Here is a 27324-nt window from a genome sequence, read left to right on the forward strand (position 1 = left end):
AAGATAAAGAATCATCATCAATGGAGAGGATTGTCATCGTGGTGAAGTATTATCTGCATCTTTGGGGATCACAAACTTTTGCTTTTCATGTTTTGAATTGGATGTGTTTTGTTTACCCTTATCATTTGTAAATTAAGTAGCACCTAGGTCTCAATGTGTACTATAGATATCTTGTTTAGCTTTTGTTTTCTAGTAATAGTTTGGGATATCTTGTTAAATGGGCATAGAGAAGTTCCCCACTGATGAGTCCAGAATACAAATTCAAAAGTTTTTGAGTCAAGGCACGGACCTACAATAACCTAATTGCGCGTTAAAAAACTGATGTTCTCCGTTAGCATATGTCTCGTCAACCTCAACTTGGCCATTCCTTCACCAGCAGACAGTTTGCATCTAAATTCAAACTTGATGGACCCTCACCCAGAGTCGTATCCGGCCGCCTGGCCCTTAGTCTTTACTCCAAGCCAAACCCAACCCCATAATTTGCTGAAAGGCCACTTAAATTTCTCTCCACAAATACTTTTGAAACATTCAATACCACAAATATATGATCTATTTTGAACTATCTTTCCCCAGCTTAAATTCCTACTTCATTAAGACCTAGTTTACCAACTTCAATCTATCACCAAATTTACAAACCAAGCTATTTCTCTACCATTACTTGGAACTCAAATCTCTGATCAAATGAATATTCTGGCTATTCTATGGCAGATTCTATGGGGTTACTGTCCTCCTCTCATTACCAACTTCCTCAACCTCAAAAGAAATCTCAATACTTTGAGATCTACAATTGGTCAATTGGAGAGTAAAAGAGCCGATGTCATGCACAAGATCGATCATGCCGAGTTAGACTTAGCAGAACCGATGTTACGCACTAATGAAGTTAACAATTGGCTCGGAAGGGTTGACGCTATAAAGCTAGAAGTTGATGGAATTTTACAACAATCAATAATTACTCAAATACTCATACTTAGCAACTCAGTGATTGACAAGTTAACAAAAGTGAAGGCATTGATTAGGGAAGGAGGAGAATTTAGAGTTGTTGCTGAAAGACGTCTTACATATAGGGAGAATTAGTAATAAATTGCCTAGTGGGGTGATACCTTGTCTTGCACAACTGCGAGTGTTGGACATGTATGATTCTGACTTCAAGGACTGGGAAATGGAGGGTTGCGCAAGTTTAACGGAATTGGAATGCTTGAAACATTTGAATGAACTAGGGATCGCAATTGGCAGTCTTGTAGCTCTTCAAAAGTTGGTAAGCACCTCCAAATTTCAACTCAGCACCAGAGCGCTATTTATTACAGATTGTGAAGGTATCACCTCTGTCTCACTGTCAAAATCTTCACAATCTTTAAGTCTTTCTAACTTGAAGAATTTAAGAAAACTTGGAATTCGAAATTGTAAAAACTTACAAGAGTTGAAAATCAACCCTTGGGGGATGCAGGCCTTGGAGAATCTACATTTGATTTGGTTACCAAATTTAGAGATTGTGTGGGATAATGAGCACTTGTTGTGTCTTTCACACCTTCAAAATGTGCAAATTTATTATTGCAAATCAATAAAGAATCTTACATGGCTTACTTATGCTCATGACCTTAAAAGCCTTCGTGTGAGCTGGATGGATGGAATGGAAGAAATAATTCCCAATGAGTTTCCAGTGGACGACCGTACAAAGTTAAATATGTTTTCAAGTCTGAAAACTATATCGTTGTCTAATCTACGGAACTTAAGGAGTATATGTTCGAATAGTTTGGCTTTCCCCGTTTTGGAATATATAGAGGTAAATAGCTGTCCTAAATTGAAGAAGTTACCGCTCCACAACAACAGTAACAAAAATAATACTTTAAAAAGTATTTATGGGGAGAAAGAATGGTGGGATAGTTTAGAATGGGATGATGACACCGTCAAAGAACGCTTTTCTTCCTTATTCTGTTAGAATCTTGTTTTGAGTTGAAAGAGTTGAGAATCAGCCCTTGGGAGATGCAAACCTTGGAGTATCTAAATCTGACTTTGTTACCGAAGTTAGTGGGTTTCCAGTGAATGATCTTACAAAGTTAAAGACGTTTTCATGTCTCCTACTTATATCGTTTATTGATTTAGCCAACTTAAAAGAGCATATGCTCTCATACCTTGGCTTTACCTGCGTAGGAAGGTGTAGAATGGGAAGATGAAACCTTCAAGTTCTATTTTCTCCCTTACTTGCATACGTATTTGAGTTGGTTTATTTAAAATGGGAGAAGATGGAGTTAATTCGAATAATTTTAACATGTATTTATGTGTTTTTTAAGTGTGTGTATTCGAATGAGTCTCGTAGAAGAAGGGTTGAGGTTTTTCAAAAGCATGAATGAAGTTTACGGAATTGAGCTGAAGATTGAGCTTTATGGGTGTATGGTGGAACCCTCTGGGGCAAGCCAGGATGCTTGATGAGGTAAAGAAATTGGTGAGTGAAATGCGGATGCAACCTAAGATGGCATGGGGATGTTGAATTGGGAAAACAAATGGTTGAGAGGTTAGTGAGTAGAAGTTTTCACCATGGTGGCGGTAATGTACTTTTGAATTTCAACTAATTTTTGTTTACTTACTCCATATACGGCATTACGGCCTGAATATTTTTCTGAGGAACAATGTATTTTTAGCAAGATTCATTATTTTTCTTAGTTATATCAAAATACTCATAAAGATACTAGAGAGTCACTAGCAGTATAATATCAACTCTGAAGAACAAAAACAAAAAGTGAACAACTATCTATGTTGGAAGAAGAAAACCTACTTCATATTTTTCTCATTTCTTCTTTCCTGCCTTAGCAACATCTCCAGCTTTAGTCGAAACAAGATAAACGTAATATTAGTGGTCAATCGAAATGTCACGGAGAAATAAACTTATGGAAATGGGAGAACAGGAAGAAATCCTAGCAAAAAAGTTTCTTTTACAATTACATTTGTCACTCCTTGAATATTCTTGGCCCGATCTTTTCCTTTCCTTCATTTGCTTTCTTGACCTCTCTACCTAGCCCCTAGGTGGCTTGGTATCAAGTCCATTCTGAAAAACACACACAATGGTCAAACGATGAGAAACTCATATACTTAGGATTACACAATATACACATGTTAATAGGAAAATGATGAAAGAAATAGTTTATGTTCATTTTGTTGCTTGAGTTGAATCAGAGATCCGAGGCCAAAGAAGATGCCCTTTTCTAAAGAAAAAGTTTCTCTTACATAGTTAGATTCCACTTATAATTTTTAAAGGCCAGCGCTTTGGGGAAAGCTAAAAAGTTTCCGGGGTGTGAAGACTTGGTCAAAAATTGGTCAAATTTGTTTGACAATTTTATTTAGGGGAAAGCAAAATAGCTTCTCCACCTCACCTCTCTCTCTCTCTCTCCACCTCACTTCTCTCTCTCCACCTCACCTCTATCTTCTCCGATTAGGTCGCCGGCCAGAAAATTTTCCGGCCGGCGACCATTAAAAAAAAAAAAATAATTTTTTTTTCACTCTCTCTCTAGAAACTCCGGCGAAGGGGTTTCCCTTCGTCGGAGTTCCGGTCTGTTCTTCAACAGATCCGGTCTTCAACAGGCCGGATCTGTTGAAGAACAGACCGGACTCAGACCACTTCCGGTCTGTTGAAGAACAGACCAGATCTGGTCTGTTCTTCAACAGGCCAGATCGGTCTGTTGAAGAACAGACCAGTTCCGGTCTGTTCTTCAACAGACCGGGACTCCGGCGAAGGGAAACCCCTTCGCCGGAGTTTAGAGAGAGAGAGAAAGTGAATTTTTTTTTTTAATGGTCGCCGGCCGGAAAATTAAATTTTCCGGCCGGCGACCAAATCGGAGAAGACAAAGAGGTGAGGTGGAGAGAGAGTGAGGTGAGGTGGAGATAGAGTGAGGTGAGGTGGAGATAGATTGAGGTGAGGTGGAGTATTTTTTTTTATTTCCCCGGAAAATCTCTAAAATTATACATATTCCCTTTAAAATTTCACACCCCGGAAACTATTTAGCTTTCCCCAAAGCGCTGGCCTTTTTAAATGATTGCTCTAACCACATGAGGGTTGAACTCATGACATCCCCCACACCTAATAAAATGGCTTTTGGTATAGGAAGAGCACTATTTAGTAAAGGCAGTGCATTAGAAAAGTCAATTCATGTATTTGTTCTTCCTTTACCAAATTAGTGTAAGGACGGCGTTATAAAGATCGTCTAAAAAATAGCGTCAAAATAGAAGGACTTAGATAAAAATTAATAATAAATCTAATATTTTATTCACTTGTAATTTCTCTCACATAAACAACCAAAACCCTAATATCGTCGCTACAATCAACACCACCATTACTTTAATTAGTGTTAAAACCCTAAAAATCTATGGAGAAACCAAGCAATAACAATAATTACAAACTCTCTATGGAGATAGTGTTGTGTTAGTCATGTAGGATTTAAGTATCTATCTTTATATCTCTCTTTTTGACAGAATCAAACAGATTTAGGGATTTTCTCCTTTTCAGGACATGTTTATCTCTCTTCTCTCTCTTTAATTTGATCGAAGGTTTTACGTCGAAAAAATTCTCTCCTCTCTCTCAAAAGTGTTTAGTCGAATAGGAAGATACTCTCTATTTTCTTCTTTTGGTCCAAAATAGTTTGATGGGACATAGGAGGGACCAAAGTATAAATTTGGGATATTTGAAAAAAAAATTGATCCCTCCCTATTCTAAAAGGAGTGCTCTCCCTATCTAATGCACTGCCTTTGCTAAAAAATGCTCTTCCTATACCAAAACCCAATAAAAAGGGTGTTCTAACCAACTGAACTATGAGAGTTTGATTTTTGTGGTGAATCGTTAATGTCAGAAGATGGGAAAGTGGGAAAGTCGAGAGAAGATAACATAAATAAGTGATAGGTATCTCCACAAGAGATAGGTGAGACGAACCGTCGGCAGGATCTGTGAAGATAAAGCAGGAAAATCGATCGAAGGTGGAATCAGACTCGCTACCACCTCCAACAACATAATCCGTAACTTTTTACAGATGGAAAGATTAATGGAGGTCAGTGTTGCATTTAAAAGATTCGAGGCTACTAGACTACTACTCATCCATTAGGGGGGCAAATAGAAATTAGCCTTTCAAATTTCAATAATCAATTTGTAAGTGGGACATTGTTGTTAGGATGCCCAAAGTTGTTAAAGTTAAGCTTACTAAGAGCATCCCCAATGCTTTTAATAAAAAAAAGAGCATCCCGATGCTTTAAAAAAAAAAAAAAGAGAGCAGCCCTACCCCTAATAGTTAGCACCAAATTATCCACTAAAAAAGTATCTTCACCAAATTATTCGGTGTTTTCAAATTTTTGAATCAAAAAACAAAACACCAAAACTCCCACCAAATCACTATTCATCACACTAGATTTCATTTTTATCATTTTTAACACATTATTTTAAACTAATTAAAATTACAATACATAAACTACAAATTAGAACTAATACGACATTTTATTGAAACTACAAACCGAAACTATGACATTTTACTAAAACTACAAGCTAAAGCTAATAAGACATTTTATTAAAACTACATTGTTTTACGAAAAATATTTGCGAAAACTACAAATTGGAACTACTTCTTTAATACGGAAGTAAATCATCATCTCCATAGTCATCTCCGCATCCACCGCTATAGCCACCTCCACCTTCACCTCCACCTCCATACGGACCTCCAAACGAGCTACCACTTTTTGTACTACTTTGGTTTCCAAACAATATTTGTCCTTGTTCTCATCGAACGTATGCTTGTCGTAATGGATCTGTAATTGAATTGACGTGGAGAGGATAATTGTAATAATTCGATTATGTGTTATTGATTCTTCAATAAGTTGTTCACTTGGGACTAATAGTATTGTAATGTCTTCGAAAACCCGGAGTACACAAAATCGATAGCGGTAGAGATGATAATCATAATAGTTCGATTATGTGATATTAAGGATATAAATAAAAATATTTAAGATAGTTTTTTTATAGTTTTTTTTTCGAATATTTTAGTGAAATGCTTAATTTTCGATTTTATTGTAATTCAATTAAGTAATTAAAACTTTTATGAGACCAAACCCAAAAAAACCCACTAAAAAGGTTAAAATAAAAAACAAAACATAAAAAGGGGCTAAAATTAAATGAGGAAACAAAAGAGGTAATAACTATTTAGGTCAAAAAAATATGCAAAATAGTTGGAAAGACACATAACATTTGGAAATTATCAAAGAGGTCAAAAAAATCCCGAAAGTGTCCCGAAAACGTAAACCGTGGTAATTGCCCTCAACAAATTTCGAAATGACGCGTCTGTCCAACATATATAAAGTGATTTTCAGAAATAAAAAAATCAAATCTCTCTTCTTTCCCTCGCGATTCAGCGACTTTTCAGTTTCCATTCGAAAGTCTTCGTTCTTCTTCATCTTCTTCCTCGAATTTTAGGGTTTCTAAAGGTTATAATCTCTCTACAATCGACTAAATCAACACTAAAGTAAGTATATCTTCACTTAATGTTTCGATTTCTTTTGGTTCTATCCAACTTTCTGTTCTGAGATTTGTAAACCCTATTTGTTTGATTTTGTGTTTATGAATTTTGGTTACAAACAACTTTTAAAGTAGCAGATTTACCTAATGTCTTTGAAACCTAATATATCTTTGACTAGCAAACCCTATTTGCAGTTGTAGATCTGCAAATATGGTTTGTAAACCGAAAATATTTGATCGTGGTTTTTGAATGATTTTTGAGATCATGATTTGCAAAAATAGATCTGCAACTAGAGTTTACAAACCCTTTGCTAACACTATTTGCATTAATGATTAATGAAGTGTCTGAACATTGTTGGTTAGAACTGTGTTAAAGGAGTTATACAAACATTATTTGCATTAATGAATTATGAAGTGTCTGAACATTGTTGGTTAGAACTGTGTTAAAGGAGTTATACAAACATTATTTGCATTAATGAATAATGAAGTGTCTGAACTTTGTTGATTAGAACTGTGTTAAAGGAGTTATACAAACATTATTTGCATTATTGAATAATGAAGTGTCTGAACTTTGTTGATTAGAACTGTTTTAAAGGAGTTATACAAACATTATTTGCATTATTGAATTATGAAGTGTCTGAACATTGTTGGTTAGAACTGTGTTAAAGGAGTTATGCAAACATTATTTGCATTAATGAATAATGAAGTGTCTGAACTTTGTTGGTTAGAACTGTGTTAAAGGAGTTATGCAAACATTATTTGCATTATTGAATAATGAAGTGTCTGAACTTTGTTGGTTAGAACTGTGTTAAAGGAGTTATGCAAACATTATTTGCATTATTGAATAATGAAGTGTCTGAACTTTGTTGCTTAGAACTGTGTTAAAGGAGTTATGCAAACATTATTTGCATTATTGAATAATGAAGTGTCTGTACTTTGTTGCTTGAACTGTGTTAAAAGAGTTATGCAAACATTATTTGCATTAGTAAAAACTGAAGTATTTGAACATTGTTGCTTAGAATAGTTTTAAAGGAGTTATGCAAACACTATTTGCATTAGTAAAAACTGCAAAAATGGTTCTGAAAACAGTTTTGTTTACTGCTGAAAATTGGTTCTCTTGATTGATTATGCATAAAATGGTGAAAGCTAAAATAGCAGGAAATCAGATGGTGAAATCAGATAATACCGAGCCTATGCAATCTGATAGTACAGATATTGTGGTATCAGATACTTCAAAAGTGATGAAAACAGTTAGTAAAAAAGTTGTGAAAAAAGAATATCACACTTACAACTACAGGAGCACAATGAGGAAAACATCAATGTTCATGAAAAAGATAGGTCGTAAAATGAATTTTGAACACTGTAATTCACTTTCGGAAACTCCTTTTGGTTCACTTTTTCAAGCTTTCTATGATGAAGAAATAAAAGCAACCAACTTAGAGCGACCAATATCAGTTATCTATGAGTTGGTCAAAAGATACAACGTAGAAAAAGGAAAATTTGAATTTGGTGAGTTAGATATAGAGTTCAAGGTAGAAGATGTGGCTATTCTGCTAGGAATGCCAAAAGAAGGTGTACTTGTTTCACCATTTGAAGGGGAAAAGGATGAAGAATTTGTTAGTAGATATTTCGGGAAGGCGTATAAAGTTTCTACAACAACCATAGAATCAGCAATTGAAAGTTTCTTTGTAGAAGAAAACGAGAACACAGAAGATTTTGTGAAGTTGATGATCATGCATATCTCTTCCTCTTTCCTGTTTGCAACACAAGCTGGAACGACTATACAAACATCATTCACAAACTTGTTGAGGTCAATGGAAGGTATAAACTCAATTTCATGGCCTACTGTAATACATAATTACATGATGAAGTCAATTGAAGAGAATGTTAACAGACCAGCAAAAGCTTCAGGATGTCTTCTTCTTTTACCGGTAAATTAATTTTTGTTCATCTTCATTCACATTATGCAAATTTACATAGTTTTCTCGTCCTAATATGTTTGTGTTCAAATTACGCAGTTCTGGTTCTGCGAACATTCTAATCTTTATAGAAGAGTACATCAAAAGAAGGACAGATGTCCTCGCATTATTAGATGGAGTCTTGACCACATGAAGTTAGATTTTCTTGATGCTCTGGAAGATCTGACAGCTAACCAGGTATATTATGTTTACTTTTGCAAATCATTAACTTGTATACTAGGGTTACATACTGTATTTTTCATAGATTGTTTGCGATGTTGAATGCATTTTGTAATTTGCAAAATACATTGTTTGAATTTCAGCTCTCCGAAGATTTTTTTGTGCCTCTTTCAGAAAGTGAAGAACTTCTAATTTCTGGTGGGATATTGACTATGCCTGATGAAATTGATGTTTCTAATTTGAAACATCTTGAAGATAAAGTTCAAAAATTAGAAGTTCAGTGTGAAGATCAAGAGAAAGAGTTGAAGATAAAAAATGAAGAAATTGAGAAGTTGAAGGAAGATTTGAAGATAAAAAATGAAGAAATCGAGAAGTTGGAGGAGGAAATATGTTGTGTAAGAGAATCAAACATGATTCTAAGTAAAGATATTGAAGAACTAAAAACTGCAATAGAAGCTAAGTGCAATGAGGAGGTTGAGGAGAACACATCAAAAATGAAGAGCCCTGAAAAAAAAAGTGGCTTCAAAGTCAAATACAATGAGTATGGAGAAGAATGTTACTGTTAGTCATGAAATGACTAAGTTGAACACAGAAGTTGATACGTCTAAGTATCAAAAAAGAAAGTTCAATGAAACTTCATACTTCGTGACACCAACCAATCAAGTCCAGACAAAGAAGTTAAAAGTTAAAAACAAATCAAGAGGTTCATCAATTGAGAAAGTTAGTGTTCAAACTAATGAAAGTGCAGAAAAGAAAGCAGCTTCATCAATTGAGAAAATTAGTGCTCAATCAAAGGGAAGTGCAGAAAAGAAAGCAATTGAAGATGGTAAAAAGGGAAGTGAAACTAGTAACAAAGAAATTGAAGCTAGTAAGAAAGGAAGTGGAGATTTTGAAAAATGGGAAAGTTCTGAAATATGGAATTTGTTCACTAGAGAGGAACTCAAAACAATTAAAGGATTCTATGCATTGGCAGACAAGAAGTAAGTACATTTCTTCAAAGTGTTTTCCTCATTGTATGCATTTGCAGTTTCAACCATATATCTGCAAACAATTAGTTGCAAACTCTGTATGTGCAAACAGTTGGTTGCATCTTTTTCCTGCAAACAGTTGTTTGCAACTTATTGGATGCAAAACATATGGTTGCAGAATAGTGTTGCAAGTGGTTGCAAAATAAGTGATTTTGTTTGAATATTTTTTTGTAGTTCAATTGCTTGGGATAAAAACCAACAGTTGTTGATCTGTGGAGAACAAATCGAGAGTTTGATTATGAACGAATTTGTTGATAGTCAAATTATTGATTGGTATCTAGAATACAGAGTGGGGATAGTCAAGGATATGGCAGTTTTCAGCTCAACAATATGGGTAAGATATTTCAGACTACTATATTTTGTATTTAATTTTGGATTATTTATCTAATTAGATTAACGTTAATTTACATGTAGACTTCAATGCAATTTGAAGCTTCGCAACGGAACATGTCACAACTACTTGCTAAGAAACTCAAAGAAGCTTTTAAGAAAAGACGTGACTGGTTCCTGTTCCCATTAAACACAAGTATTAATGACAATAGTAAGGAAGGTTGCCATTGGCATCTTGTTGTTTTTGATAGAGTTGATGCAGTATGGTATCATTATGATTCTTTGAAGAAAACTCCAAAATTAAGTATGAGAAGTGCGAAGGACGCAAAGAAGTTCGCAGTCATGTTGGTTGAGATGATCAATGAAGCTGGACTAACTAAAGAACCACTGAAATCAAGTCCAAAGATAACCAAAGTTAACTGCCCAAAACAGAACAACTCGTGAGTATAAAAAATCATTTTGATTTCATTGTTTTAGCATATAAATGATAGAGTACTAATTAGTGAATAATATAATGTAGGATTGATTGTGCAATGTATGTGCTTCTGTATGCTGATGTTATAAAAAATGGAGACAGTCCTTTGATTGATAGGCCTAAAAATAGGTCTATTCCCGCAAGTATACGGGGTCAAGTTATAGTATTGAAAATAAGATCGAGTATCGTCCCAAGGACAAGCTATTTTATCTAAATCTCGAATTAAAACCCCCTTTCATTAATTTTGATTTGTTTTTAAGAAACTATTTTAAAAAGAAAGCAATACTAAAAGACTAATAAGAATGAAATCAAGATGAGAAGAAGAATCTAGGGTTTTCGATTTCACCACATAAATGGACTACTTAAAACATGCATTAATTAACAAATCCCTTTTCTCATGTATAACTCAAAATCTAACATAATAAACTATTTAGATTTCGGAATATATTCTTTAATAACACAATTCAAAATCAAGAATGTATGATTGACTACCATATAAAACTAATTTCCTACACTATCATTCAAGATCTAAAAGGCATATCTCATCTAATAAATCAATAAAAGCATGAAATATCTAATTATAATACATGAATGATAATAAGGTTATAGAATCAACATGAAATGACAATCAATAGGCATTGAAGCTCAAAATAAGGATTCATTGATTTATGACATATCTCAAAATAAGCCCAAATATGGGTTTCCTCTACACCCTAGATACAAAATTTAGCTACTCATGGAATCTAAAATAATATTCATTGAATTCATAAAATAAATGGAATTATAAAAGATTAATGGAAAGAAATCACCAAGAACTAACCTTTGCCAAATTTCCAGAATATCCTTGACTCCTACGGGCTCGTCTCGACCTCTACTTTTCAACCACGCACTAACCTTTGCCAAATTTCCAGAATATCCTTGACTCCAAATGACCAAAATACCCTTTATGCATCTTTTTCTCATTTTTAACCGTTTTTCACACCTAACTCTGCAAAAGACACCTAATCGAGAAAACCAATCATTTTATTATAATAAAGACTCGAAACGAACTAACTCGACTAAATTAAACGACTTAGATGGGACATTTTCATGACCCATCAAACATCCCCAAACTTAGATTTTGCTAGTCCTCGAGCAAAACAAAATAAAAGAAAAACCTAACTCACTTTCGGAGGAATCCCGGTTGCATTTAGCATATGCAACAAGCCGTTAAACCCCTAGGTTGCCCTAGTGGACGAGTTTTGTCTCGTGAGGGTTTTTAGAGAATGTACCCACAAAATTCAAAAAACATTTCAAAAATACAATAGGGTCCAAACGCACTCAAAGCCAACTAAGATGGACCAAAAATGTTTATCTCCTAGAAAATTTTGGCAAGCTAATAGGAATCAGTCAAAGTTAACAACACTATACAGACGTTAAAAATCTCTTCACTAATAATCTAGACTCGAAGTCTACGTGACTAGCCACAATGAGAATCACTTCAGTTCCAAGCAGACAAAACCTTGATCCCTATCTTAATACATTTCGCCTCGACTTTGGCCTCCCAGACATACACTCTAAAAGATGAAGTCACTCAGAAAAGGTTCGCTCGTATGTGCGAGTGTGATCACTAATATAGACTCAACACATAAAAAGGGTGAGGACAACATTTTAAAACGAATGATCTACGAAAAGGAATATAACCACTAAATGGAATGGGGAAGCTCACTTACCCTTCTCACTCACTCTACCCTCTAATAATGCTTCCTAAAGGTCAACGGATACAAGTGATGAGATGGATGGTGATGAGATCCCGAGAATGTCGACGCCTTCAATGCTAGAGAACTTCAAGCAACTTCCATACTTAGCTTTTTTGCTTCGAACACTTATTTTACATAACAAACTAAAGTTCACATGAACTTTCTTTTACACAAACTTTTTTTTTTTTTTTCAGAGATTTTTCTCTTCATTTTCAATTTTTTTTTTTTTTTTTTTTTTTGAACGCAACTATAAAACACAACTATAAACCATGCAATCAATGCAATACCAACACTAGTATTCTCAACAATCAACTTTTCCATTTTTCGCACTTTGCTTTCACATTCTTCTTCCTTTACTTGTCATGCCTTCATTCTCGGGATTTATATGATGAATGGATGGTGGAGTATCCGTCTTCCTAAAGTTGACACTATTATCGGGCTTCATGGACTACAAGAGTAAGGTTTATTCGCTATCCTGATGTCACTCCTAGTGGCTATGGAAGTTGAGCACACGAGATCAAATGAGCTCTTTTAACAAAGTTGCGAGGTTGAGTAGCTCTTCACTCTACTCGGAATTAGCGCAGAAGAGTACACTCAAAGGTAATAGAAAGGCTCAGAAATCTCACTAGGGTTAAGTCTCCACTAATGATTAATCTAGTTCACTCAGAACCGTCTACCCTTCACTTTCATAATACTCACATGGCTAGCACACAAACGACCTCAAGACTCGACATTCATGAAGAAACCTTTAACAACCGGATAGTACGATCAACTCGACTCTATAACTATTAACAAGCCAAAAACAACCATTAGACTCACATTTTCGGTCCAAAATTGAAAAATTTTGAACCCTCTTGAATTTTCGAAATGAAGGACTTAGCAAAAGTACTTCCCTATCCCCAAACTTAAACCGAACATTGTCCTCAATGTTCTGAAGACTATGCCAAAAATAAAAAGATGAGAGGGAAGATATTACCATACTCCACTGTCCTATATCAGAAGCATGGGTTGCCTCCCAAGAAGCGCTAAGTTTATCGTCTTCAGCCAGACGATGGTGAAAGAAAAAGGAAAGAAAAGTTACTGTAAACCTACTGGATTAAGGGTTGATGACTCCCCATACAATAGTAATCGGAAGATTTGAGGGTCAACCCAAAAGATGAAGTATCCAGGAAGGTTCAGTCTCACGTCCATGGAATGATATGGCAGTTTAAGTGAGACTTCCAATGTGAATGATTTATCCCCAAACTTAGATGAAGCAACAATCATTAAGTTTGGCGATAAACTAAAGTTGAAAGACATTGGATAAAACGGATCCTCATAAACATGACAAATGGATTGAGAGACCATGGTAGAGTTCACAAGCGATTGCAACGGGGTAACTTGAACTTCCGAGGGACATGGTGCATAACTATTTAAGAGATTGGACTCATCTAGATCAACACTCAAACTAGGAGGTTCTAAAATGACCTCATTGGCTCGTTGTAAAATCACCTCCAAGTTAGGTACTAGCTCATTTGAGTCTGACTTAGGTAAAGACTCTGAAAAACTATCTAAAATTTCTCTTATTATGATGTCATCGGTGTCCTTAAAGAATTCTAAGGTTTCACCTAAGTCAAATGAGTTATCACTCTCTTTAGACATTTCAACTAGCCAAAGTTCATCAGCTTCATCTTTAATAAGACATCTAGTTTGATCCAAAATATTATCATTAAGATGAGTAGAAGGTTTAGACTCGGGAGACAGAACAGACTCAGCTTTTGGATCTTCTAAAAGTGGCTCAAGAGTTTCCTCAAAAATGGACTCATATGATGATAGTGGCGACTCAATAGTTGGCAAAATACTATGCTCAGAAACTAAAAATGGATTAGGATCAAACAAAGTATTCGCCTCATTTATACTACCATCCTCATCATCATAAGACTCATGATATTGTGTATTGTACTCCATCTTATCAAAGGACTCATCTTCTATGATGTTGGGTTTCTTATTAAGGGGCAACTCTAGATTTCTATCAATTCTTTCATTTAGAGCTAATCTTTCAGCTCGTAGCTCTTGACCTTTCTGCTCAAGCTCTATATTTAACCTTACAAGACGACTATAAAGTTCGTCTAATGAAGATGATGAAGAGTCATTAGTTTGAATGTTATCCCATTGAGGTGGTTGGGACATGTTTGGATCATAAAACTCTTCATTATATTGACTGTAGGATGAACTATTGACATGTGCATAGTGTGACTCATAACCTCCTTGAGGTTGACAATACTCCCTATAATTATCACCATAGACATTATCCCTCGGATTTTCAAAATAATTTTGATAGTTTAAACGTTGATAATTATTGGTATTTTGTAACTGAGGGACACAACCTTGTTGAGGTTGATGATGATTCCAATAGTTATCGACGTTATGACCATCATTACGGGACTGGTCAAAATTATCTAGAGTAGCGTTAGTCGCCTCAAGTCTAGACATGCTCCGTAAAAGTATCTCTTGTGTTCTTAACAATGATTGTTCCTTCCGTCTCTCTTCCAATTCGTCCTCATAGAAGAATCCTTCCATTATTTTTGGGTTTTTTTTTTTTTTTTTTTTTTTTTTTTTTTTTTTTTAAAGAGTAACGAAACTACGAAGATCCTAAGGAAAACACACACACAAGCAAGCTGACTGAACCAAGCAACCTAGACACAATCTAGACGACTGGGTAGTCTTTTTCACCTAAAAATTGATCTAGACAGCTCCTATTTCTTTCCAAAGCTTGAACTATGATTCTTATGAGGAGTTACTCCGTCACAGTACAACAATCAAGAATTGTGTTCTTGGATCGTTCCCTCTTCCTGGGAAAACTCCAAATACTAATCAAGTTCGAGATTTGTCAAGAATGTCCTATAAGCTCGTTACCCTTTGGCTAATGTCTAAATCAATTTTTAATTTTAAGTGAGGCTTGGGATTGCGCAATGTTGTTACCTAAATGGGCAAGAGACCGGTAATGAAATCCGACTCCTATCTTGTAATGGGTTAATGCCCTTACTAATATGATAATTAAACTAACAGTTCGACAATCAATTAGGCAAGCAAAAACATCACAAGTACCCACTTACAGGAGATTCGTGGGTGATCAAGAAGTTACCTCCCGTTCAAGACGGGCGACGACCTTTGTAGACGACCCGGGCCACTCTTCCCGCAAGTGTGCGAACCCGAGGCTTCTTAGTTTCGGTTACAAATTAAATGCCCTCTAATTTAGGGTCAAAACAATAAAGGCCTTATTACAAAATAACAAAAATAAAGAAATACAAAAAAAAAAAAAGATTATAACTCTCTCTCACCAAAATAAAAATAAAGTAAATATAACTAAAAAGGGTCTTCTTGATGTCCTCTTCCTTGATGCTTCTTCCTCCTTTATGAATCTACAAAAAGAAAGGAAAAACAAGTCAAAATAATCAAAATAGACAAAAATAAAAATAAAAACCAATTCAAGATTGAAAATAAAATTAAACTTATCCCCGGCAGCGGCGCCAAAAACTTGATAGGCCTAAAAATAGGTCTATTCCCGCAAGTATACGGGGTCAAGTTATAGTATTGAAAATAAGATCGAGTATCGTCCCAAGGACAAGCTATTTTATCTAAATCTCGAATTAAAACCCCCTTTCATTAATTTTGATTTGTTTTTAAGAAACTATTTTAAAAAGAAAGCAATACTAAAAGACTAATAAGAATGAAATCAAGATGAGAAGAAGAATCTAGGGTTTTCGATTTCACCACATAAATGGACTACTTAAAACATGCATTAATTAACAAATCCCTTTTCTCATGTATAACTCAAAATCTAACATAATAAACTATTTAGATTTCGGAATATATTCTTTAATAACACAATTCAAAATCAAGAATGTATGATTGACTACCATATAAAACTAATTTCCTACACTATCATTCAAGATATAAAAGGCATATCTCATCTAATAAATCAATAAAAGCATGAAATATCTAATTATAATACATGAATGATAATAAGGTTATAGAATCAACATGAAATGACAATCAATAGGCATTGAAGCTCAAAATAAGGATTCATTGATTTATGACATATCTCAAAATAAGCCCAAATATGGGTTTCCTCTACACCCTAGATACAAAATTTAGCTACTCATGGAATCTAAAATAATATTCATTGAATTCATAAAATAAATGGAATTATAAAAGATTAATGGAAAGAAATCACCAAGAATGTTCACAATCCATACTCCCATGTATCTCCATTTTGATGTCCAATTTAAGCTCCAAGTATTTCAAGAACATTGCTCAAAACTCCAAATAATAGCTTATTAGAAGATAAAAGAAGAGAAATTTAGATGAGAGATAGAAGAAGAAGAGATTTTAGAGAAGAAGGTATGAAGAAATTAGAAGGTTAGAAGAAGAAATTAGAAGGAGAAAGAAATTAGAAAGAAAATGTAGAGAAAAGATGAAGGTGGTAGAGAAAGTAGAAGAAAAGAATGGTGGCTAGGGTTTTTAGTTGAGAAGAGGTAGAGAGAAAAGGAGGCTAAGAGAGGATAAGAAGTGGCTTAGAAATAAGGTAAGGAAGCCTTTTGAGAGGGTTGTTGAAGTCTAGGTTCTAATGGAGGAGAAAGGGATTTATTTATAGGGTTAGGGTTTTGGTTGGGTTAAAGTGGTAAAAAAGATAAAAGGAAGGGTTACTTTGGGAAAAATGGGGGTTAAAAGGACAATCTGGTCGGTGGCTAGGGTTTGGTTGGGGTTTTGGATGCTAGGGTGTGGTCGGGTGAAACTTAATAACTTGCGCTTGGTTCAGCAGCCGTCGGATGGAAGGAGCACGGGATCTGGAGGGCTCCTAAAGTGACACGCGTCCGGGAGCACAGGTTTTAACCTGCTTCGGGTGCACGGGATTATAGGAAATATAGCTTGAATCTCGGAAACCGTTGGATCTGATTTGCGCGGGAGGAGACGATCAGGATTAAAACGCTGCTTCCGGGTGCACGAAGTTAAGTTGCTACGGAATCTACCGAATCAAACTCTAAGCTTCACTTCGGTGCTCAGCGCCAATACGGGAATAGGATATACTGGCCTCCAAAGTGCGCCACGTGTTCCACCGAATCCCGCGTGCCCGAATGTCCACCGAATGTGTCCCACCTAGTCAACAACATTTGACTAAACTTTGACTTTACATATTTCACTCATCCGAACTCCGATTTGACTTCCGTTTTCTCCTACGGGCTCGTCTCGACCTCTACTTTTCAACAACGCACTAACCTTTGCCAAATTTCCAGAATATCCTTGACTCCAAATGACCAAAATACCCTTTATGCATCTTTTTCTCATTTTTAACCGTTTTTCACACCTAACTCTGCAAAAGACACCTAATCGAGAAAACCAATCATTTTATTATAATAAAGACTCGAAACGAACTAACTCGACTAAATTAAACGACTTAGATGGGACATTTTCATGACCCATCTTTTATTAAGCCAAACTGGCCGGAAGAAATGCCAGAGAAGGCTTCAAGGAAGAGAGCTGAAATTGCAGCTGCAATCTTGAATGATTCAACAAACAAACCCTGGGTTGAAGGAACAGTTAGTGATGAAAATGCTGATTGATGTATGTGAACAGAACAAGTATACAGAAGTATGCAACCAATTGTTTGCATATTTGATAATTTCCTAACTATAGATGTTTGCAATATTGATTGAATATTTGATAATTTCCAAACTATATTGATGTTTGCATATTGTATGCATATTTGACAATTGAAAACTAGTATTTTACTAAATGATGGTAGGTTTTAAGGCCAAAACAATATAGTTATTAACTCTTATAATTCTAAAACAAATCTGGGGCTACGCCCCCGAACCCCCGTCAAAGATATTTTTACTAAATGTTGGCCAAAATAATATAAAATTTGTTAAGACAAAAACAAATTTATTTTTCTAAAAAAATCGGGGGCTACGCCCCCGAACCCCCGTAAAAAATATTGAACTTAAATTTAAAAATCGAAGGCAACAATCACCCATCAAAAATTATGAAAAAAAACAAAATGATTATGCGAACAACTCAAAATTTTTTTGTAAACAAATCGTTTATATGCTTACAATAGTTGGAACTCTTTTGCTTAGATGGAATGTGCAAACACATTTGCATAGATGGAACGTGCAAACACATTTGCATAGGTGGAATCTACAAGTTTGAATATGTTGAATGTGCAAACACGTTTGCATAGGTAGAATGTTTGCATATGCTGAACGTGCAAACACATTTGCATAGATGGAACGTGCAAACACATTTGCATAGGTGGAATCTACACGTTTGAATATGTTTGAATGTGCAAACACGTTTGCATAGGTAGAATGTTTGCATAGGTGGAATGTGCAAACATGTTTGCATAGGTAGAATGTGCAAATAGTGGAATGTGCAAACACATTTGCATAGCTACACTTCCAATTAGGTGCCTACATACAAACCTAAAAAAGTGTACCTGCAACAGTTTCAAGCAAATTATCTTCGCATTACATTTAACCAGAAAAAAGTTCATGTTCAAATGTCAAATAATCCTTTACATTAACAATAAAGAAAAACAATAAAGAAATGAATGTCAAAATTAATCTTAATTCAATATTGCTGCACACGTTCTTTTGTTGTGATACGATAACTTGCCACAACGTCCACATTTTCTCTTCTTCTTAAACTTGGCTGCTCCAGCACTCTCAATTCTCACACTCCTTGGCCTACCAAGTTGTCTCTTATTTGATGGTGGATGGATTATCATCTCATTTGCTGAAAACTCCTTGGGTTCATCACTGTTTGGAATGGGGTTAATGGCGTGTTCATAAGTTTTCTTGAAGCTTTCGGTGGTAAAATATTCTTCAACAAATAAATCCATAGGTCGTCCATCATACTTGATAGCTGTTATAGCATGCTCACATGGTATGCATTCAACTTGCCATTTCAAACACGAACAGTAGAACGAACTCAAATCAACTAACTGACTTGGTGTTGAAAAGATCTCATATACAAATTTCGATGATTTTACAACCTTCCATGTAGAACCAAACTTTCGCCTTTGTCTTATGATTTTATCTATCTCTGGACACAGCAAACTAGTCCATTTTTCAGCTAGTTCAAGTCTCGTTTGCATCATTTCCATCATTTCCATCATTCGTACACGAATGGTTTCTAACATTAGAACTATAGACATGCCCCTTTCCTCCCTAATCCATGAATTATAACTCTCACACAAGGATGAACAAACCTCGCCATACCTTTTACCGACAAAATAAGAGTTTGCCCACTTTTCAAATGGGCAATTCTTAAAGAAATCCGTCAAACGTCTACCACCTACTAACTCCATCTCTTTAAAATGAATGTTAAATTCATCCTTAGTCAACGCACGAGCAGCCCGATACAACAAAGACTCAATGTAATCTGCTCTTTGAGAACCATAACTAATTGCATTAACTAAGTTGTTCCTAATATGCCACACACAATAACTATGGTGTGCATTTGGAAAAAGATCACCAACTCCTTTGATAATACTCGGGTGACGGTCAGACAAGAAAGTATATGTACGACTCCTATCAACAACACGAGCCAAATTCTCCAATAACCAATTCCAATTTGAATTATTTTCAACACTAACAACAGCTAAAGCAATAGTAAAAAATCCTGAAAAGAAAACGTAGTTAAATAAATAAATTGCAACTAGTTAAACAAAACTATATAAGTTCATCAACTTAAAAAACCATACCAAACATGTTTTCATGACATATATATGCAGAGGTTGAATATGCAAACATGTTTGCATGACATATATTTGCAAATATGGTTGCAGAACACAGATGCAAACAACTGTTTGCATAGCAAACACATGCAAACAGGTGTTTGCATACCACACATTGTTCCCAATCAGGTGTGCATACAGAAACCTTGAACTTAGAAATCATACTTTCATTACCATTCTTTTTAACTATTTATAACACATACTATATAAATTCATGAACTTAGAAATCATACCTTCATTACCATTCTTCGCAGAAGCAATTAGCAAAGTCCCCTTATATTTGGATTTAAGATGCGTCCCATCAATCCAAATAACAGACCTGCATGCTTAAAACCATGAATACAAGCCTCGTATGCTATAAAAACCCTCTCAAACTGATAAGTGTCCATATCAAGTTGTAGCTGCACATAACTACCAGGATTCCACTTCATAATGGACTTCGTAAACCAATCAAGTTTAGCATATCCAGATTCCTCATCACCAAATGCAGAATGAAGTGCTTTTTTCTTTGCATTGTAAGCAATATGGTATGGGATTTTAATACCATAATCTGATTGAAAAGTAGTAATAATAGCTTTGTTTTTCTTCTTTGGATCAACCTTTACTTCACTTTCTATCAAATTAGACACAACAGTAGAATGAACTGCTGACTTGTTTATATCAGTAAAACCTCCACCACAAGTGTGCTCAGGATCATATTTTTTCAAATTAAATAGCGATGATATACCAAACCTTGAACAACCATGAACCTTCTACCCACAACCCTGAACCGGACATACTGCTACTACCCGATGAGCATGGTTCCTCTTCATTCTATACCCAAAACCAAATTTGATGGAATACCTATTCAATGCAAACCTAAATTGATCAGCACCTCCTTCAAACTTTTGACCAACTTCCGTAAACACAGATCCCCAAGATTCAGACCGGAGAGGATGTTGGAACAACTTCGATGAAGAACTAGCTTGAGTAAAACAAGATGACACACAAGATGACTCAATTAAATCCATCACCTGACCATGAAAACAAAAAATTTAACAATGATGCAAATTGTGCAAACACCATTTGCAGAACAAAATTCAGATTTAGGTTTGAAGATTCATCAAAAATCTGTTAAGAATGTTGCAAATACAAAAGTAATGTTCTAATACAAATCAAAAAGTATAATCAAAAGCAATTCATATATAGGGCTGAAGATTCATCAAGTAGATAGAGGAAAATAAACAACAAACAAATCAAAGATAATTTATAATCTATTATATAAATAAAACAAACTTACAGTAAAGAAGATGAAGAAGATGAACTTACAGTAAAGAAGATGAAGATGATGAACTTACGAAACGAGTGTGAAGATGAAGATGAAGTAGATAACTTCGGCAAACCCTAATTATTTGTATAAAAAGAAAACTAAAGAGAAGACGAAGACCTAAATAGTTATGAATCAATGAAGGAAGAAATTATATCTTCAAATCATCGTCTTCTCTTCGTCTTCTTGATCGAAAATTTATGCCCTAGGTTTTCCCCATCGAGTTGCAGCCGTAAGGAGAGAGAGAGAGCAAATTTCGAAAAGGGTAATACGGGAATAAAGAAAAAGCTGTTTTAAAATTTCGACCTTAATAATAATTAATGAAATTATTTTAAACCTAACCTCTGATTAGCCTTAATATTATGATAGAAAATAGTTAATAGTGAAAGATTAGGGTTTTTTTTAGCTAAATTGAAACTATTTACTACCTAAAAAGTCATTTCCACGAAACAAAAAGGAGACCAAAAATAGATGAAAAAGACTCCTGTCCGGTTACTGTTCACGGCACATCTTTGGTGATCTAAAAACAATCCCTAAAATGTATGTGCAGGAGGCAATGTCTCAATTGACGTTTGACGACCCATGATTAGAGCATTCTCTCCCTACAAACAAATGCTTGAATTCGGTCTCTTACCCAATAATTATACCTTCTCTTTTGTTCTTAGAGCTTGTACTGATCTCACTGATGGTTTCATTGGATCTGACCCTCATTCACAAATTATTAGACTTGGGTGGGAATCTTACGATTTTGTTCAATATGTATGCTAATTGTAATTATATTGATTATGCTCGTAAATTGTTTGATATTAGTTCAAACAGAGATGAGATTTCTTGGACTGCTATGAACAGTGGGTATGTGAAAAATAGGACAGTTGGAAATCGCCCGGGAGATGTTTGATAAAATGCCTGAAAGAAATGTTGTTTCTTGGAGTGCTATTATCACTGGATATGTACAAGTAGGGTTGTTCAAAGAAGCTTTACAACTTTTTAATGAGATGCAGCTTGCGGGTGTCAAACCGAATCACGCAGGAATTGTCGGAGCACTTACTGCTTGTGGGTTTCTTGGTGCTCTTGATCAAGGGAAATGAATTCATTCGTACGTCGACCGAAACAAGATTCAATTGGACAGGATTTTAGATACTGCTATTATCGATATGTATGCCAAGTGTGGTTGTATAGAAATAGCAAGTCAGGTATTTAATGAGATGTCTGAGAGAGATGTATTTGCTTTTACTTCAATGATTTCTGGTTTAGCAAATCATGGAAGGAGTAAAAGTGCAATTGAGTTGTTTATTAAGATGGGAGAAGATGGAGTTAATCCGAATGAGGTAACTTTTATATGTGTTTTAAGTGCGTGTACTCGAATGGGTCTTGTAGAAGAAGGAATGAGGTTCTTCAAAAGCATGAATGAAGTTTACGGCATTGAACCGAGTATTGAGCATTATGGGTGTATGGTGGATTTATTGGGGCGAGCAGGTATGCTTGACGAGGCAAAGAAATTGGTGAGTGAAATGTCGATGGAACCTGATTCTTACGTGTTAGGGGCATTTGCTTAATGCTTGTAGAATGCATGGGGGCGTTGAACTGGGAAAAGAAATGGTTGAGAGGTTAGCGGGTAGAAGTCTCGATCATGGTGGTGTTCATGTTCTTCTTTCTAACATGTATGCTTCGGCTAATCGGTGGGAAGATGTGGCAAAGGTGAGAAAGAAAATGGAGGATAAAAATGTGAAGAAAGTGCCTGGATGTAGCTTGGTTGAAGTGGATTGTGTAGTTTCTGAATTTGTTGCAGGAGATAGATCTCATCATCTTATGGATGATATTGTCTCTGTTTTGCTTTTGATCAATAATCAATTGAAGTCCTCAAAATTTGATGAGGAAATAGTCGTGTAGTTAACCTGATTTTAGTAGATCTCTCAGGTTTTGCAACGGGATGTCCCTTCGTAATGTTACATTCCAAACTCCACCACTACTTTTCTAAGAGTTCGAAAAATGGATAAGACAAACTTTGGGATGCTTCAAATCTATAGCTATTCTATTAGCAGTGTTGTTTTAATGACAAAATTTTCCAAGATAAAGAATTATCGTTAATGGAGAGGATTGTCGTCGTGGTGGAGTACTTTCTGCATCTTTGGGATCACAAACTTTTGCTTTTCGTGTTTTGTTTACCCTTATCATTTGTAAATTAAGTTGCAACTAGGTCTCAACTCTCAATATATACTATAGATATCTTGTTTAGCTTTTGTTTTCTAGTAATAGTTTGGGATATCTTGTTAAATGAGCATAGAGAAGTTCCCGGAGTGTTGAGTCCAGAATACAAATTCAAAAGTTTTTGAGTTAAGGCACGGACCGACAATAACCTAATTGCGCGTTAAAAAATTGATGCTATCCGTTAGCATATGTCTCGTCAACCGCAACTTGGCCATTTCTTCACCCGCAGACAGTTTGCATCTAATTTCAAACTTGATGGACCCAGAGACGTATCTGGCCGCCTCGGCCTGGCCCTTGGTCTTTACTCCAAGCCAAACCCAACCCTATAATTTGTTCAAAGGCCACTTAAATTTGTATCCACGAATACTTAATCTTTTGAAACATTCAATACTTTACCAACTTATAATTTGATCTATTTTGAACTATCTTTCCCCAGCTTGAATTCCTACTTCATTAACAACTACTTTACCAACTTCAACTTCTATCACCAAATTTACAAACTAAGCTATTTCTCTACCATTACTTGAAACTCAAATCTCTGATCAAATGAATATTGTGACTCCTTTCACCAACCTCATTACCAACTTCCTCAACCTCAAAAGAAATCTCAATTCTTTGAGATCTACAATTGATCAATTGGAGTGTAAAAGAGACGATGTCATGCACATGATCCGTCTTGCCCAGTCAGACTTAGCAGAACCAAGGGAACCCACGAATGAAGTTAACAATTGGCTCGAAAGGGTTGCAGCTATAAAGGACGAAGTTAATGAAATTTTAGAACAAAGAATAATTACTCAAATACTTATACTTAGCAATTTAGTGATTGAAAAGTTAACAAAAGTGGGGGAATTGATTAGGGAAGGAGAATTTAGAGTTGTTGCTGTAGGATGTCTACGAGAACAGATTCAAGAGATACCAACAGCAGCTGGGGTTGTTGGTATGGAACCAAAGCTTGAAGAGTTGTGGAAGTTTGTTAATGAAGATGATCAAGTTAGAATATTGGGTATATATGGGATGGGTGGAGTTGGAAAGACTACACTCTTGAAGAAACTCAACAATGAGTTCCCCAAAATGAGTCATAACTTTGATTTGGTGATTTGGGTTGTGGTTTCTAAAGATATGAACTTAAAAGACGTTCAGAAACAAATTACAGATTCACTTGGGTTGAATCTGAAAGGAGAACCAGATTTAAACACAACAGCTAGAGAAATATTCACTGTGTTGAAAAGGAGGAAATTTGTGTTGCTTTTGGATGATATTTGGCAACGGATTGATTTACAAAGTATAGGAGTTCCGTCTTGTGACTCTACCACTCATGAAACCAACAAGTCTATGGTTGTTTTCACTACCAGATCTGAGGATGTTTGCGGGCAAATGGAAGCCCATAGAAAGATACAAGTAGACTGCTTAAACGAGAGCGAAGCTTGGAGTCTGTTCCAAGAGAAAGTAGGAAACGAAGTGATAAATGGTCACCCACAAATACCTGAGCTTGCGGCAGTTGTTGCAAATGAATGTCGTGGTTTACCTCTTGCACTCATCACTATTGGTCGAACTATGGCTAGCAAGAAGATGGTACATGAATGGAGGGACGCAATAAATGTATTACGCAAGTCAGCCTCTGAGTTTCCAAGTATGGATGATGATGTTTTACGAATTCTAAAGTTTAGCTATGACAATTTAGGGAGCAAAGAAATACAATCTTGCTTCTTATATTGTTCATTGTTCCCTGAAGATCATCATATTAATACCGAAGAACTTATCGACTATTGGATAGCCGAAGGATTCATAGACAACTTTGAGAACATAGACGAAGCTCGTGACAAAGGTCATGCCATCATTGGAAATCTCAGGAGTGTGTCTTTGTTGGAGACCTATGGCAACCCAACTATTAAGAGTGTTAAAATGCATGATGTAGTTCGAGATTTGGCAATTTGGATAGTCTCTGGCTATGGGAGTAACAAGGGGAAATATTTGGTCGACGTTGGTTTAGAACCTAGACTCGATGAATGGGAGAAGGCTGAAAAGATATCAGTGAAGAAATATTCTCGTCATAATATTAATCTTTCAACAAGTTGTTATTCTAATCTGTCAACTTTGATATTTTTAAGTGGGTATAGTGGAAAAGCAGCATTTGGTAGTTTGACTTGGGACAATATGCCTAAACTTAGAGTTCTCAGCATATATATAGCTTCTATGTGTCCAGCAAATATTGGTCAACTTTCTGAATTAAGGTACCTCGATCTAGGGAATACAAGGTCAAATTTTTCTCCAAACGAGTTAAAGTCTTTGGCGAAGTTGATGTTCTTACGTATGGGGAGAAGTAGTACTAAATTGCCTAGTGGGGTGATACCTTGTCTTGCACAATTGCGAGTGTTGGACATGTATGATTCTGACTTCAAGGACTGGGAAATGGAGGGTTGTGCAAGTCTAACGGAACTGGAAAGCTTGAAACATTTGAATGAACTTGGGATCAAAATAGGCAATCTTGTAGCTCTTCAAAAGTTGGTAAGCACCTCGAAATTTCAACTCATCACCAGAGGGCTATTTATCACAGCCTGTGCAGGTATCACCTCTGTATCACTGTCAAAATCTTCACCATCTTTAAGTTTTGTTAATTTGAAGAATTTAAAAGAACTTGTATTAAGTGATTGTTTTGAGTTGAAAGAGTTGAAAATCAACCCTTGGGGGATGCAAACCTTGGAGTATCTAAGTCTGTTGAGGTTACCAAAGTTAGAGATGATGTGGGATAATAAGCAGCTGGTTTTGCCAGCCGATCCATTTAAAGAAGAGCGGTCGCGTCTTTCAAACCTTCAAAATGTGAAGATTCATGGGTGCGAATCAATAAAGAACCTTACGTGGCTTACTTATGCTCAGGACCTTAAAAGCCTTACTTTGAGTTGGATGGATGGAATAGAAGAAATAATTTCTGATGGGTTTCTAGTGGACGAACACACGAAGTTAAATATGTTTTCAAGTCTGCGACTTCTAAGCTTGGCTTATTTAGGGAACTTAAGGAGAATATGTTCGCATAGTTTGGCTTTCCCCGTTTTGGAACGTATAGACGTAAGAGTCTGTCCTAAATTGAAGAAGCTACCACTCCACAACAACAGTAACAAAAATAATACTATAGAAAGTATTTATGGGGAGAACGAATGGTGGGATAGTTTAGAATGGGATGATGACACCGTCAAAGAACGTTTTTCTTCCTTATTCTGTTAGAATCTTGTTTTTAGCTAAAAGAGTTCAGCCATTAGGAGATGCAAACCTTGGAGTATTTAAGGTTGTGTTTGTTTTTTTTAATTTTTCAGACCAGATTACAGGTGTTTGTTTTTTTTCATTAATGAAATCTGAAAATTAAGCTGAATCATGCATTTGTCTGAATTAGGTGAATTAGAGCCCATTTTATTCAGACTTCAAGACAAGTCTGAAATGAAGATATAAATTTTGAAATGTGTAAAATGTCATTTATGCCCATATAATTTAGAACAATCTTTCTTCACCACCACTACCACCACCAAAACAAAACTACCACCACCACCATAAACCACCACCACCACCACAGACCGCCACCACAGGCCACCACCACAGACCGCCACCAAAGTCCACCACCATATACCACCACTCTAGACCACCACCCCCGAAAACCACTACCACCACCACGTAGGAAACACCACGGAGACAACCCCTCCATGAAAGCCATTGTAGAAAAGTTTGTGAAACCTCGCCGGATTTGTGAGGGTTTTTTGGATCCCTAGGGTTTTCCATTCAACCAGCCACGACCTTCAACCACGACGTGTAGAAGAGAGAGTAGTTATGTGTTCATTATTTGAGAGAGAGAG

General features: G+C 35.7%; 1 protein-coding gene and 2 pseudogenes across 6 annotated transcripts in view; all 3 read left to right on the forward strand.

Annotated features, from left to right (window-relative positions):
• Positions 1-27324, forward strand: part of LOC147563958 (mediator of RNA polymerase II transcription subunit 32 pseudogene) — a 95573-nt pseudogene that overhangs the window by 7116 nt on the left and 61133 nt on the right. The gene's annotated exons all lie outside the window — the stretch shown is intronic.
• LOC147563960 (disease resistance protein SUMM2-like) lies at positions 483-26849 on the forward strand. Of its 2 annotated transcripts, XM_086642436.1 has the most exons (2): positions 483-978; positions 24306-26849. In XM_086642436.1, coding segments are annotated over exons 1-2 (2400 nt in total). In that variant the 5' UTR covers positions 483-977; the 3' UTR covers positions 26705-26849. The 2 variants fall into 2 exon arrangements, with proteins under 2 accessions (XP_086498562.1, XP_086498554.1); XM_086642428.1 differs by lacking the exon at positions 483-978 and having other exon boundaries at positions 23271-26849.
• On the forward strand, positions 21860-23379 carry LOC147563961 (pentatricopeptide repeat-containing protein At5g66520 pseudogene; annotated as a pseudogene).

This window comes from Eschscholzia californica, unplaced genomic scaffold (assembly GCF_041429995.1).
Source record: "Eschscholzia californica isolate CP2 unplaced genomic scaffold, dmEscCali1.0.p SCAF_1, whole genome shotgun sequence".
Taxonomy (NCBI): domain Eukaryota; kingdom Viridiplantae; phylum Streptophyta; class Magnoliopsida; order Ranunculales; family Papaveraceae; genus Eschscholzia; species Eschscholzia californica.

Coding starts and splice junctions, on each gene's coding strand:
- LOC147563960 (XM_086642428.1), top strand. CDS start 24,032: ATGAATATTGTGACTCCTTTCACCAACCTCATTACCAACTTCCTCAAC.